We start from the raw sequence: 12,806 nt of genomic DNA on the forward strand, positions 1-12,806 counted from the left end.
CACAAATGATAAATTAGGACGGCTGGGAAACTCACATGGAGTGCGACAAGAATAAATACCAATATGATTGTTAGAATGCAGAGTTGCGAGAATGAATTCAGTGCTTCTTCTGGGAAATTAATGCCACCCACGGCTCCGAATCGTCCAGTGTGGATATATATGGTTTTGCTTGTTATTTTGTTTGGAACAGGAAATGTCGTAGATGATTTTAAAGCGGGAATAGCCAACCTTCCGGGTGTTGTAGGAATCCGTCTACCATCAGCCTGCAAGGTCAATGGCCAATGATGATGGGAATTGTAGTCTAGCGACACTTGGAGGGTGCCATGTTAGCTAGTTCTGATTCAAAGGCATTCGAGCTACACAGTCCAGAGGTAGCCAACGTTGTGCCCTCCGTATGTTCAGTCTACCAACTCCCATCAGCCCCAGCCAACGTGGCCAGAGACGATGGGGCTGCAGCACACCATTTTGGGTAACTTGGTCCTTGAGTAACTTGGTCCTTGGTATTTCCAGCAAAAGGCAGGCATCCCCAAACTCAGCCCTCCATCTGTTTTGGGAATACAACTCCCACCATCCCTAGCTAACAGGACCAGTGGTCAGGGATGATGGGAACTGTAGTCCCAAAATATCTGGAGGGCCAAGTTTGGGGATGCCTGATCTAAGGTAATGGGACTGGCCCAAGACCCTGGAGTCTACGCAGTGTAAACAATACAGGGCAACAGTAACCAATGGGCTGGCTCAGTATAAGGCTGCTCCCTATAAGCAAACATGACAAGCTAATCAGCTGCCTCTCTGAGCCAGTGCTCCATTTTGAAAGAGTTGCACATGAAGAAGAAGAAGAGAAGAAGAGTTTGGATTTGATATCCCGCCTTTCACTCCCCTTCAGGAGTCTCAAAGCGGCTAACATTCTCCTTTCCCTTCCTCCCTCACAACAAACACTCTGTGAGGTGAGTGGGGCTGAGAGACTTCAAAGAAGTGTGACTAGACCAAGGTCACCCAGCAGCTGCATGTGGAGGAGCAGAGACGCGAACCCAGTTCCCCAGATTATGAGTCTACCGCTCTTAACCACTACACCACACTGGCTCTCAGCAAACTACATGAACCAACCATGTTGGTTCCCCAGTTGGCTATACAAAGATGTGTGGTGACTGAGGACGGGGATGGGACTCAGCATTTGAAATTGAGGGGTTGAAAACCCCAAGCCTGGAGGGCCACATTTTGTCCACTGGTCCCGGGGCTCATTCACCCCTGAGCTGGGTGCCCCAGTGGCCTGGCAGCTTCCTAGGTTCTTAACTACAAATCCTTGAGGTTGTGAGGCCTATTGCAGGACCTGTTTTTATACAGCGCCAAGCTTTTTCAAGAAACGAACAAATAAATACTACGTTCTCTAAGACTCTGGCAACCAGTTCATCGTATCGGCTTTAGAGAAGTCTGCCATGGCATTTACAGTATGGAGGCCCTGCTTCTCTGGAGCTAAAGCAATGACTCCATGGTTTCCCCCATTCACTCATGACCTGTGCTCCTGTAATGTCTGTTTGTGCCACCTTCCTGCTTCCTCTTAAACCCTGAAGGAAGTCACAACTGGCGTGGTGGAAGGTGGCAGCAGGGGCCCCAATCCTGCCACTTACACAAGGGCAGGCCTAAGACATTTTCCTGCCTGCAGCAAATGGCGTCACCTTGCAAAGTCCCGGTGCACAGTGCCCAAGGCTTGTGAAGTTATTTTGGTGCCCGAGGCGAAAAATAAGAATCCCGTAAGCATCTCTCCGACACAAACATGAAGCACGGATAAATCAAATAACTAAACATCTGCTGCCAGATCATGAAATCTAAAAATCAGTCCCCTGCCTGCCTCGTTTTGCCTAAATGGTGAGTCTGACCCTAAGGGTCCTCTGGGCATATGAAGCATATAGCAAGTCAGACCACTGGTCCATCTGGCTCAATATTGTCTACACTGACTGGCAGAAGCTCTCCAAGATTTTCAGACCTGGAGATGATGGGGACTGAACCAAGGACCTTTTGCATGCAAAACAGATGCCCTTCCCCAGTATTTTTATGGGACATTTTATAGTACTTGATCATGGTCAAATACTTTATTGCATTTCTATATATACATATATATCACCTTTCCTGCCAAGGCACCCAAGGTGGATTGCAATCTTAAAAAATATTCCAACAATCCGATATAAAATGTGAAGTTGGCCCAGCGTAGGAGGCAGACCAGCAGGAGCAGGACCTGACATTGACTCTGCCTTTCTTAACTTACAGCTGAGTCACGATATTTGACAGGCCAAATAACCAAGACCCCCTCAGCCAGTGAGGGGAAACTCTCAGTGCCTTCAAAGGTACCAAGGCATAGCTAAACTATGGAACTCACTCCCAGGGAAGGCGGTGATAGCCGCCAACTCTGATGACTTTAAAAGAGCATCGGATAAATTCATGGAAGATGAGTCTATCAGGGACCACTAGCTATGATGGCTCTGCTCTGCTTCCATGGCTGGAACTGGTATGTTTCTGAATACCAGTTTCTGGAAGCCACAGATGGGGGAGAAGAGGACTCTTGTGCTCAGGTCCCGCTTGGCAGGTTGCCTGCAGGCACTGTGAGAAAAGGACGTTAGTCTACAATGGGTCACTGGCCTGCTCCTGCAGGCTCTTCTCATGCACAGGGTTGACACTCAGGTTTGCTCCTACCATGGCAGTTGCTGCCAGCAGTGATTGTGCGGGTGTTTAATTGTGTGTGTTTTGATTTGTTAGAAGCTGCTCAGAGTGGCTGGGGCTAATAATAATAATAATAGCAACCTCACAGTAATATTGGCCTCTGAAGACTCTTGCAGATCGGAAAGACATCCCTTCTCCCTCTTGGACCTTGGTTAGTAAAGAGTTGAAGGCCATTACCTTATACTGAGCCAGACTACTGGTGAGCTCCGGTGGTGGAGGAATATAGCTCCCATCATCCCTGGCTGGGGTTGATAAGCACTGGAGCTCAACAATATCTCCAGGGCACCACCTAGGATGGCCCTGGTACAGCCCAATCATCTCTACTTTGCCTGATAGCGGTGCTCCAAGATCTTGAGCCAACTTTTCACATTACAAAAAAGCTGTGGACTTTCCCCACGCACTCTTTATTTTATTTTTTAGGTGGGAGGGGTCCTGTCACATTCTGGATGTTCCTCAAATTACCAGAACAGGTATGTGTTGAGAAGATTTATTTTGTGATCGATTGTGCTAGGTCACACTTGTCACAGGTGTGAGGAGCCTTTGGCTTTCCAGATGTGGCTGAACTGCAACTCCCATCTTCCCCAGCCATTGACCACGCTTGCTATGGATGATGGGGATTGTAGTTCAAGCAACATCCGGAGGGCCAAAGGTCCCCCAATCCTGCTCCATCAACCTGTTTTCAGGTGGCTTTCCAGATCAAAGACAGAAGATTGTCAAATAAAAGAGAGGGGAGGTAGCGGGGGAACATGGGAAGCCCTTGATGGAAGTTGGGTTGGTTTTTTTAATGACGCGGTTTTTATACTCTGTTAAAAATATATAAATAAAGAGTCTTCGGGCAGGCAGTAGTAGCAGGGGGCTCGGTCGGTTCCCGCCTTTTGCGTGGCAACTTCTGGAGCTGCTCGGCCACAAAAAAACAACCCGAGAGCAAGCCCCGCGTGGATGTCAGGGACGCAGAGCACATCCCCTTCTGCGTTTCACATTCTCTCAGAATTTAAGCGTCCTTGGGCTTCCGTCCGGAATCTGCCATGCATCAAGCGTCCCCTGGGCGCTACGCCAGCCTGCAAAAGGAAAAGGAAAAGGAAAAGGAAGAAAGGACAGGGGGGGGCAGAGGGGGGCGGGGAGAAGAAGAAGAAGAAAAAGGTGTAATATGGACCGAAAGTCAAAATGTTCATGTTTACAATTAAGAGGCTGAAACACACTGGGTGATTGGCGACTCATTGAAGATAACAGACTTCTATCATATCTAGGCATAGCAATCCAGTGGTCCCAATCCAGCACATGCAATTAATCTCTCTCTCTCTCTCTCTCACACACACACACATACACACACACACACACTCACACACTCACACACACACACACACACACACACACACACATGGCTATGGGTGGGAATTTGTGTTTAAGGAGCTGGACATGATTACTTGTGATTGGCCCTCCACATGTGTTTCTGGATGCACATCTGCATCAGCTGTTGCACACGCAGGTGGACCTCCCTTTGCTGGATTGGAGCCTTTGATTCGAGGCCAACACACAGCATACTCATGAAAATAAAAATCATAATTAGTCAATGCAAGGTCTTCGTTGAGATGCGAAGGCTGCCATCTGATCCCACGAGGAGGACCTCCCATGGCATGAGATTTAGGCAACTGTCCTTGTGCCCTCCCAAACTTGGCTGGCTTTGTCAGGAACTCTGGACGTGGAAGTCTAATACGAAGAATTCTTTCTGTGTTTTGTGCCTCTTGTGTTCTCTGATCTGATGTTCTTCTCTCTCTTCTTTGGACTGGTACCCAACACCACCAGTGTGATGGCTTTGTTCACAGACGCTGCCAAACTCATGACACGGAGCTCAGTGGGCAGCTGAACACCACTTAAGTATAGGATGGAGGTTCTGGCTTGAAAGATGGTTATATTATTTGCACTGTGCTGTAATTTTTGTTTTAGGGCTTTTCAATGGCTTTCTTGAAATGTAAGCAAATAGATGCAAGACGGTGGGGTGAGGGATGGTCTCCAGAGGTCTGCCTGGAGGAAAAGATGGTGGTTGGTAGACCCTTGGGGGGCTAGGAGTTCTCCCTAGGAACACCACACACCCTTTGCAAAACCCAGCAGGGACATTATATCCTTGCTTACAAACCCATTCTTCCCATGATACATCTCCATGTCCAGAAGAAAGTCATAGCAGAACTCTGGTGTCATCGATTTGCAACATAGGAAGCAGCCCTGACAAAAGCGCAGCATGAACTACTTTCTGGGTTCATGAGGCTCCTCCTGGCCGTTTTTGTTTAGTACGAAGGTCCTATGGACTAGTTATCACCGAGAGTTCATGACCGGGTGTGAATCCCCCCCCCCCCAGTTCCCACACATAGAAATCTAGCATGTTAAGGACAAGCTTGAGGTGTAGCCCTCATTGACATCCCAGTTTTCTATGTAGATGGAATTCTTTGAGTCAGTGCAGCTCTGTAGCCCTTGAAAGGGCTAAAGCGTTGTAGCCCTTCGGTGAGAGTTAGTCATGCATTCTTCTCACATATAATTTCAAGGTCCACCCAAAACCTGCAGAAGGCCAACAACAAAGGCTTTCCATTTGCAATGGCTTCCCCTTTCGAGGTTCTTTGGCCTCAAGATGTGCAGTGACAATGCTTCTGTTACCTGTCCCACCGCCTTGAACCACCTCCCTCCTTTTATTGAGTTTTCTCCCTTTCCCTCACCAGAAATATATATATAAATAGGGAAATGTTTCCCAGGACCATCGGTCAGGCTTGTAGAGAATGTTGGCACAGCTTAAGAATACATTATGGTTGCCGTCAGAATCCATTTCAGAAAACTAACAAACAGCGAATGGGCCTCAATGGTTCATGCTTTTATAACACCATTAATTTATCACACCGCTGGAAAAATGTCACATTTGGTATTACTACTTCTTTCAGTTTCTTTTTTGCTTTAGTGTTCTGGCCACCCTGCACTGTCATCTTAAAAAGTTGTGTTATTATTCTATTTCCATCCCGCTTGCTTCTTGTTGACTAGCCTCCCTTCCCACCCACCCACCTAATTATGTTCCAGTTATTCAAGCGGCGCCCTGGAACGTGGCCTGTAAAGAGGTCCGCCTTCCAACCAGGTCACACGCAGGGCTAAAGATTTCAAACATGAGCCGCTCTTAAAAGAGATTGAACTTTCCAAACATTGCCTTGCCATCAACCTCTGTTGCTGCCTCAGTTCCCCAGACATGGGCAAGTGGGCCCTTCTTACTGCCAAAGTTCACCTTTCCCCTTCTTCCCTAAGCCTTCCAACAATTGGCTCCCACAGTGACCGTCTTTCTCGCCTACGGCATTCCTGCCATCGCACCTCCCTGTATTGTGTTTGGTATGCAAATGTCATTGCAAGCCCAGTCCAGGGTGTGTCAGAGAGTATGCCTCTTTGAACACCAGTTTCCAGGACTCGCAAAAGGTGAGAAGGCTACTGTGCTTAGGTCTTGCTTATGGACTTCCCAGTTGGTTGGCCAATATGGCAGGACTAAATAGGACTGTGGTCTGATCCTGCGGGGCACTCCTGGTGTTCTTAGCTCTTGGTAATGGTCCAGTGTGTCGAGCCTTGGTTGGCATTTTTTTTTTAAAAAAAATTGAAAATAAATAATTGTGGCCTGCCCTTTCAGTTTATCAATGCTGTGCAGCTCAATCCCAATGTTGGACTGATGAATAAGCATCAGATTATTTATTCCCATATGGTGAACAGGAGTGGAAATCTCTCTTGCAACTCAGTAAAGTGGGGGTAGCCAACACACTGCCCTCCAGATGTTTCTGGATGCTATCTTCCACAGACCCAACAGTATAGCCATTGGTCTGGGATGATGGAAGCTCAAGGGACAGCAACACAGGCCTCTACCCACTTATTCCCTACAGAGGTTCCACCTATGCATCCTTCTATGAAGCACCATAGCTGCCTACACCCTTGTATAAGCTAAAAGGAGCACAGGAAGTTGCTTTATACCAAGTCTACCTCAGCACTGTTGACTCTTGCTGGAAATGGACCTCTAGGATTCAGTCTGGAGATGTTCTCAGTCCCACCTAGAGATGCTGGGGATTGAACCTGGGCCATGACTGAGCTACAGCCCTTCCCCCAACTCTTAGCTGAATTGTAAGAGAAGGAGTTTGGGTGAGTGTAATGTTATTTCTAGGATTTGTGGGATCTGGCGGCATGCCCAGTGATCCTAGCTGGTTTTCTCAGTATGAAAAACTGAAGATGCCCAGCTATAACGTGATTTGCAGGCATTTGTAAGGCATATTTTGTAGACTTAATTTGCTGGGGTTTCGCCCCCAGAGATGAAGACAGATGTAGATGGAATGACATATTTATACTTCACGTTCTATACATGCGCAATGTAATGGAAACTTAAATAATGGCTATGATTGTTTTGTAACCAGATGAACTTTTTTTAAAAAAAGGGGGGAGAATGAAATTGGAAGTCACTCCCATGGTTCAAACAACTCCATAACACCAACACAACAGAATGACATAGAACTCTTTTAATAATGTTTAATGCCTAAAGATCAAATATAATGGCCCAGCCAATCAAAATAATGAGTCTTTGCTGCCACAGGAAGAGCAGAGACCGAGTTTGTTTGGCGCCGCCATCTTGTTTGGAGTAAGCTACTTCCCACCCTCAAATTACTGTCCTCTTTATGCGGTGGAACAACAAAGGCATTCATCCTCCTCCTCCATGTTCAGTCTGAGGCAGGTGCTCCATGCTGGGAGCCATATCATGTAATTCTTCTCCATACAAGGGGTGAAGGATAATGCAAAATTGTCCACTCCCCCACAAGCTTTTGCACTGAGGACTGTCAGGGACTTGGAGTCGGGGTCCTCTTCTTCAGGAGATGGAGTCGAGGACTCCTAACCAGAAGGAGAAGGGGCAGCCCCAGAAGCACTGCTACTATGCGAGCCTGTGGGGCCAGCCCAAGGATGTCTTTGGCAGATGTCCCAGTGAGACCAGAGGCTTCCACGCTGTTGGGAGACCACTGGAGAAAGCTGGGTCCCTTTAACTAAAGCAGCACCTCCCAGGTCTAACAAGCAAGATGCAATTGCTACTGTTGGTACGACAGAGGACTCAGTCTTGGCTTGCTTCTTGCTGAAGCAAAACCAGAGCCTGTGTTTCTGGAGCAAAGCCTGTACTGCCTTTGAAAAGGGATTGGTGAAACTGTTGGTTTTTCTCCATTTCTCTTCTCCCCATTCCACCTCCAAGTTCAGTTTTCCACATCAAGTTGCAAATTTGTTTTTGTTTTTGCTTTAAAGCCCTCGTGGAAATTCATCAGCTTTCTAGTGAGAATTTCCACACAGTTCCCTATGATATATGCACTGTATAGAAGTCTCCTGTGGCGAGTTAAGAATAGTCTCCAGGTGACCAGACCGGCAAGCATTTTTAAATCAGAACAGGATTTTTTCTTCCCCCATCTCTCCTCTTTTCTCTCTGTGTGCCACAAAATAACTAATATACGTGGGCATGTCTAAGTAAATGATTTAAAGACACCTGGAGGCTTATTTGCAAGGAGAAAGCAATAGGGTGGCAAACTGATCCGAGGATGGGGTATTTTTTTAATGGCCTAGTCGTGGTCACCTAGCATCTGAAAACCCCAAAAGGATATGGATGTTCTGCAGAATATCATCTTTACTAGGCTTTATGTGAACACAATATATGTGTTGTGCCCCTTCCTAGTATTCTGGAGGCATCTACATTAGTGGGGGGAAAAACTGGGGGAAGGAAGGTGTCAGGTGGAATGACTCCTCAAATCAGCTTTTCCCTGTCTTCCTCCCCCTCTGCCATTTCCTGAGGGTTCCGCACCAGATTCTGAAACTGTTCAGTGTGCAACACTAATGGCAGGTTGCATTGAAAATACCTCTCCAAAGTCGTCCCCCCCAATGAAAGGAGGTTTTGAATAGTGGCCGGCAAGGACTATAGCAGTTGCATTGGCCCCGTGATCTGTCTGGTGCACCATGTGGACTCTAATGTATCTGTGCAAGGAGCAGGCACTATTGCCACAGGACTTTTCAAGATCGCACGACTTGGCACAGCTCTGAGAAGACCCCTGTAGACTTGCCCTTGATAACCCACATCCTAAGTGCCTTTTGCATCCATGTTGATTTCAAATGGGGATGGAGCTGTAACTTCATTCCTACACTTACCTGGGAGTAAGCACCACTGAACTCAACGGGACCTAGACATGTTTTGGTCATGCAATGGGCCCAGCTCTGCATTAAAGTAGCCAGGTGAAAAAGAGGACAGGGCTCCTGCAACTTCTATGGTTGTGCAGAAGAGGGGGGTTTAAGCAGCAGTAGCCTGTTATGCCAGAATTTTCTTTTCTACACCCCAAGGGATGTAGGGAACTGCCTTACCTCGAATCAGACCTCTGATCTATCTAGCTCATTGCTGCCTACACGGACTGGGTTCTAGGGTTCTAGGCAGGGGATATTCCCAGACCTTCCTGGAGATGCTGGGAGATTGAAACTGGGACCTTCTGCATGCAAAGTAGGTGCTATGACCATTTGCCTGGGGGGGGGATTCCACCTCGCCACCTTACTCTGTTGCTAGTAGAAAAGGGAAGGGACAAGTGATGGAGACAGATATAGTAATTTAGAAAGGCACAGGGGAGTCAGAAGAAGAGGAGGAGGAGTCTGGATTCGATATCCCACTTTATCACTACCCTAAGAAGTCTCAAAGCGGCTAACAATCTCCTTTTCCCTTTCTCCCCCACAACAAACACTCTATGAGGTGGGTGAGGTTGAGAGACTTCAGAGAAGTGTGACTAGCTCAAGGTCACCCAGCAGCTGCATGTGGAGGAGCGGGGAATCGAATCCAGTTCACCAGATTACGAGTCCACTGCTCTTAACCACAACACCACACTGTACACAAATACAGGGAGAGAGGAGTGAAGCGTTTGGAAAGGTGGTAAGAATAAAAAATGGACTGCAAGGAAGGGGGAGTAAAGGAAGCGACTTGAGGTAATTCAAAGATTGTGTACAATGAGAAGAACAAGACAGGTGGGAAGAATCTTCGACTTTGGCTTGAGACATTGTCATAACAGCAGGGAGAAGCATTAGCGAGACGTCCCTTAGAACTAGGATGAAGCAGAAGGTCTGTGGCAGAAAAGGCAAAATGGTGAGCTTCTCCTCATAAAGAAAATAAACTAAAGCCGGAGATGTGAAGAGAAGCATCCTTTGAGTTGTCCTGATGTGAGAAGAGCGGAAGCATCAAGAGTGGCTGCCTTTTGGAAAAGACAAAGCAGACCCTACTTTTTTAAAAATAAAAAATAAAATCAAAATGATGAGAAGCTGGAGATCTAGGAAGAACAGAGGTGGAAAGTGTCACAGAAGTTCAGCGAGGAAAGAAAGTTGAGGATGGCAGAAGAATTATCTGGGCCTGATTGATGGCCATCTATGAGAATCATGCGGGAAAACTTTCTCTTAAAACTATGGTTTCAGCAAAGAAATTGAAAAAGCTGGAGGAGTGGGGAGTCAAGGAGAATCGATAGACAATAAATACATCACTCAAAGCCAGTTTAAACAATGTGTTTGCCATGGGGACTGGTACCTCCTTAGTAAACGCCGGCTGTGTAGTGAAGAGCACAATGTGCGAGTCTGAACTGTTTCGTTCTGGGTGCCTTCAGCCCATGTCAGTGGTGTTTACTGGTGGGGACTTTCACTCTATCAACATGCTGGCCTGGAGCTGTTCTTAATTTAAACAGTATGTCCTGAGCTCAGGGTGTAAGTTTGGTGAGTGGAACATCCAGGACAGGTCTCACTTGAGGAGTTTAAAAGGGAATGGAAACATTCCATTAGCAGGAATGAGGAGGCCCATGTTATTTCCTAATTGGTTTTAGTGCAAGGTGGGGGAATCTGTAATCCTCCAATCCCCACCAACCTCTGCAACATGGCCAACGGTCAGTTACAAGGGGAGTCATAGTCTCACAGTGCGCAAAAGAAAGGGAGGGACCTGAACTAAAAGAAAGGGGAATCTCAAGATATATTTAGTAACTGCACAAAAAGCTACACAACCCCTAGGGTGCCTCTGGATGTTACAAACGAGCATCACCAATGAATATTCTTCTGCAGTCAGTTGACAATGTTTGAATGTCAAATTTGCAGACTCCAAGGCAGTCCATGCCACCTCCCTCCACGGATCTTAAGAAGTCATGGCATGCAAGCACTACCAGACGACCGCGGAAGAAACAGCACAGGCAACGAGAGGGTCTTGTTCACACCATGCAAACCCTCTGTCACTCACCTTCACAAGTGCTCTGTGAGATTTATATTTTAGAGGCAAGGAGCTGGCAATCACCTGCCTAAGGCAGTCCAGTGAGTCCATGGCAAATGTGGGCTCTGTTGACCTCTAGCTCAACTCTTTAGCTAACAGACTACAACTGCTTGCGATTTTCGCATGGGCATTTGGTTAGCCACTGTGAGAACAGGATGCAGGACTAAGATGGGCCTCATCTGTCTTCTTCCACAAAGAATCAGCAAGGAATGTGGATAATTGTTGGCATCGGTCTGCCTTGGGAGACAATGGAGGAGTGCGTCTTTGGGAGTGGTGTCAAACTGTTGGAAGGTTACAGCAACTGCTGTGGCTGTAGGGACTGATACAGGAGAGACATGTTTTGTTGCATCTGGGGCAGCTGAAGGTGTCCGCTTGTGCTGATGCAGGTGAACCAGGATGTTTCTTCTCTCCGTGCTCCTCCCAGCAGTCATTCCTATGGACGCATGACCTGATTAAGTCTCCAGGCACTCTGGTCATCTGCAAGGGATCCCCACATGGCAGGTTAAGAGATCGCCCCATAAAGGTCAACCAAATCTGGAGACTGCAAGAGAACAATGAAGAGGAAGGTGGAAGATTTGAAGAAGACAGCAAATTATATAGAAGCCAGGAAGAAAAGGAAGGAGAATGGGTAGCAGAAAACTGAGAATCCAAAGCCCGTTTGGATAAAAGTGTTTTCTACCACAGAGGAATGCCCATCAGGTGGGCAGGGGCAAATGACATGGAGCATTGATTTTGCTAGGAAGAGACACTCCCTAGTTTTGCCACAGGTTGTTCCACATGATTTTAATATTCCAGTGGATTTAATATTCAAGTGCATGTTTCATTTTTTTGGAGGGGGGAAGTTACCGTTGGAGAAAGAGAATCCAGAAGTGCAAGAAAAGCACCATAAAGGGAGGGTAAAAGGGCTGGTATGAAACTGGAAATTAAAAGGGTAGCTTGAAGAAGGAAGGGGTGGCAGAATGTGTATTATAGAATAGCCATAGTAGCGGCTATGTTTTACCTCCACTGTCAGAGATGGTATGCCTCTGTAGCAATTGTTGGGAATCAGAAGTTGAGAGACTACTGTTGCACTCAGGTACTGAATGTGGGCATCCCATAGGCATCTGATTGGACACTGTGAGAACAGATTGCTGGACCAGGTGGGCCTTTGGTCTGATTGACAAGGGATTTTCTTATGCCTGGTTCCACAGCCATTCCTTCTCTCCAGGACACTGGAGGTGTGCGAGTGATCCCCCCCCCCCCAGCAGATTCTCAGCACGCTCTTCAAATTAAGACTCTTCAAATTATTCATGACAGCTAAACTGGAATAAAGTGGTGTGAATTTTAGTGTCAATATGGCTGATCGGACATTTTGTCCCCAAAAATGATTCCTGGGTTGCTTGCCTTGTTTATATATGAGGGAAGTTTTGATCAGAATGGGCCAACTTCTGTACTTGTCCATGGATTTCCAGAATCGTGGCTTCTTGTTATGAATTTCCAGATGCATGGCTATGTTAGTCTTGAAATTGCCCCTAATCTCCATGCCAAAGCATGTGTTTGCGTGTGCAAGGTCCAAACACTGGCATTGCTGGCTAAAGGATGCCTGGTATCAAGAAAGGCCTCCGTCTGTAAAACTTAAGAGAGCCACTGCCAGTGAAAATATTGAATAATGGCCTAGGCTAGATGGATTCAGGGTGTAATTCAGGGACTAGGTTCACTCAAAGACTATTTTTTAAGATGTGGTCATTTACCTATACATACATCTGTCATTCTCTTAGAGCTAAACTGTTGCAGACCACATGGACCAGAGAAGTCG

At 46.8% G+C, this 12,806-nt stretch overlaps 1 protein-coding gene across 1 annotated transcript in view; it reads right to left on the reverse strand.

The window, feature by feature from the left end:
* Positions 1 to 1,117: 1,117 nt before the first annotated feature.
* The window catches only part of BCL11A (BCL11 transcription factor A), a 233,395-nt gene continuing 221,706 nt past the window's right edge, over positions 1,118 to 12,806 (reverse strand). Inside the window, exon 4 of the mRNA XM_053383695.1 lies at positions 1,118 to 3,770. Within this exon, the coding sequence (XP_053239670.1) occupies positions 3,697 to 3,770 (74 nt within the window). The 3' untranslated portion in view covers positions 1,118 to 3,696. The remainder of the gene's footprint in view (positions 3,771 to 12,806) is intronic.

Source organism: Podarcis raffonei, chromosome 3 (genome assembly GCF_027172205.1).
Source record: "Podarcis raffonei isolate rPodRaf1 chromosome 3, rPodRaf1.pri, whole genome shotgun sequence".
NCBI classification, from domain to species: domain Eukaryota; kingdom Metazoa; phylum Chordata; class Lepidosauria; order Squamata; family Lacertidae; genus Podarcis; species Podarcis raffonei.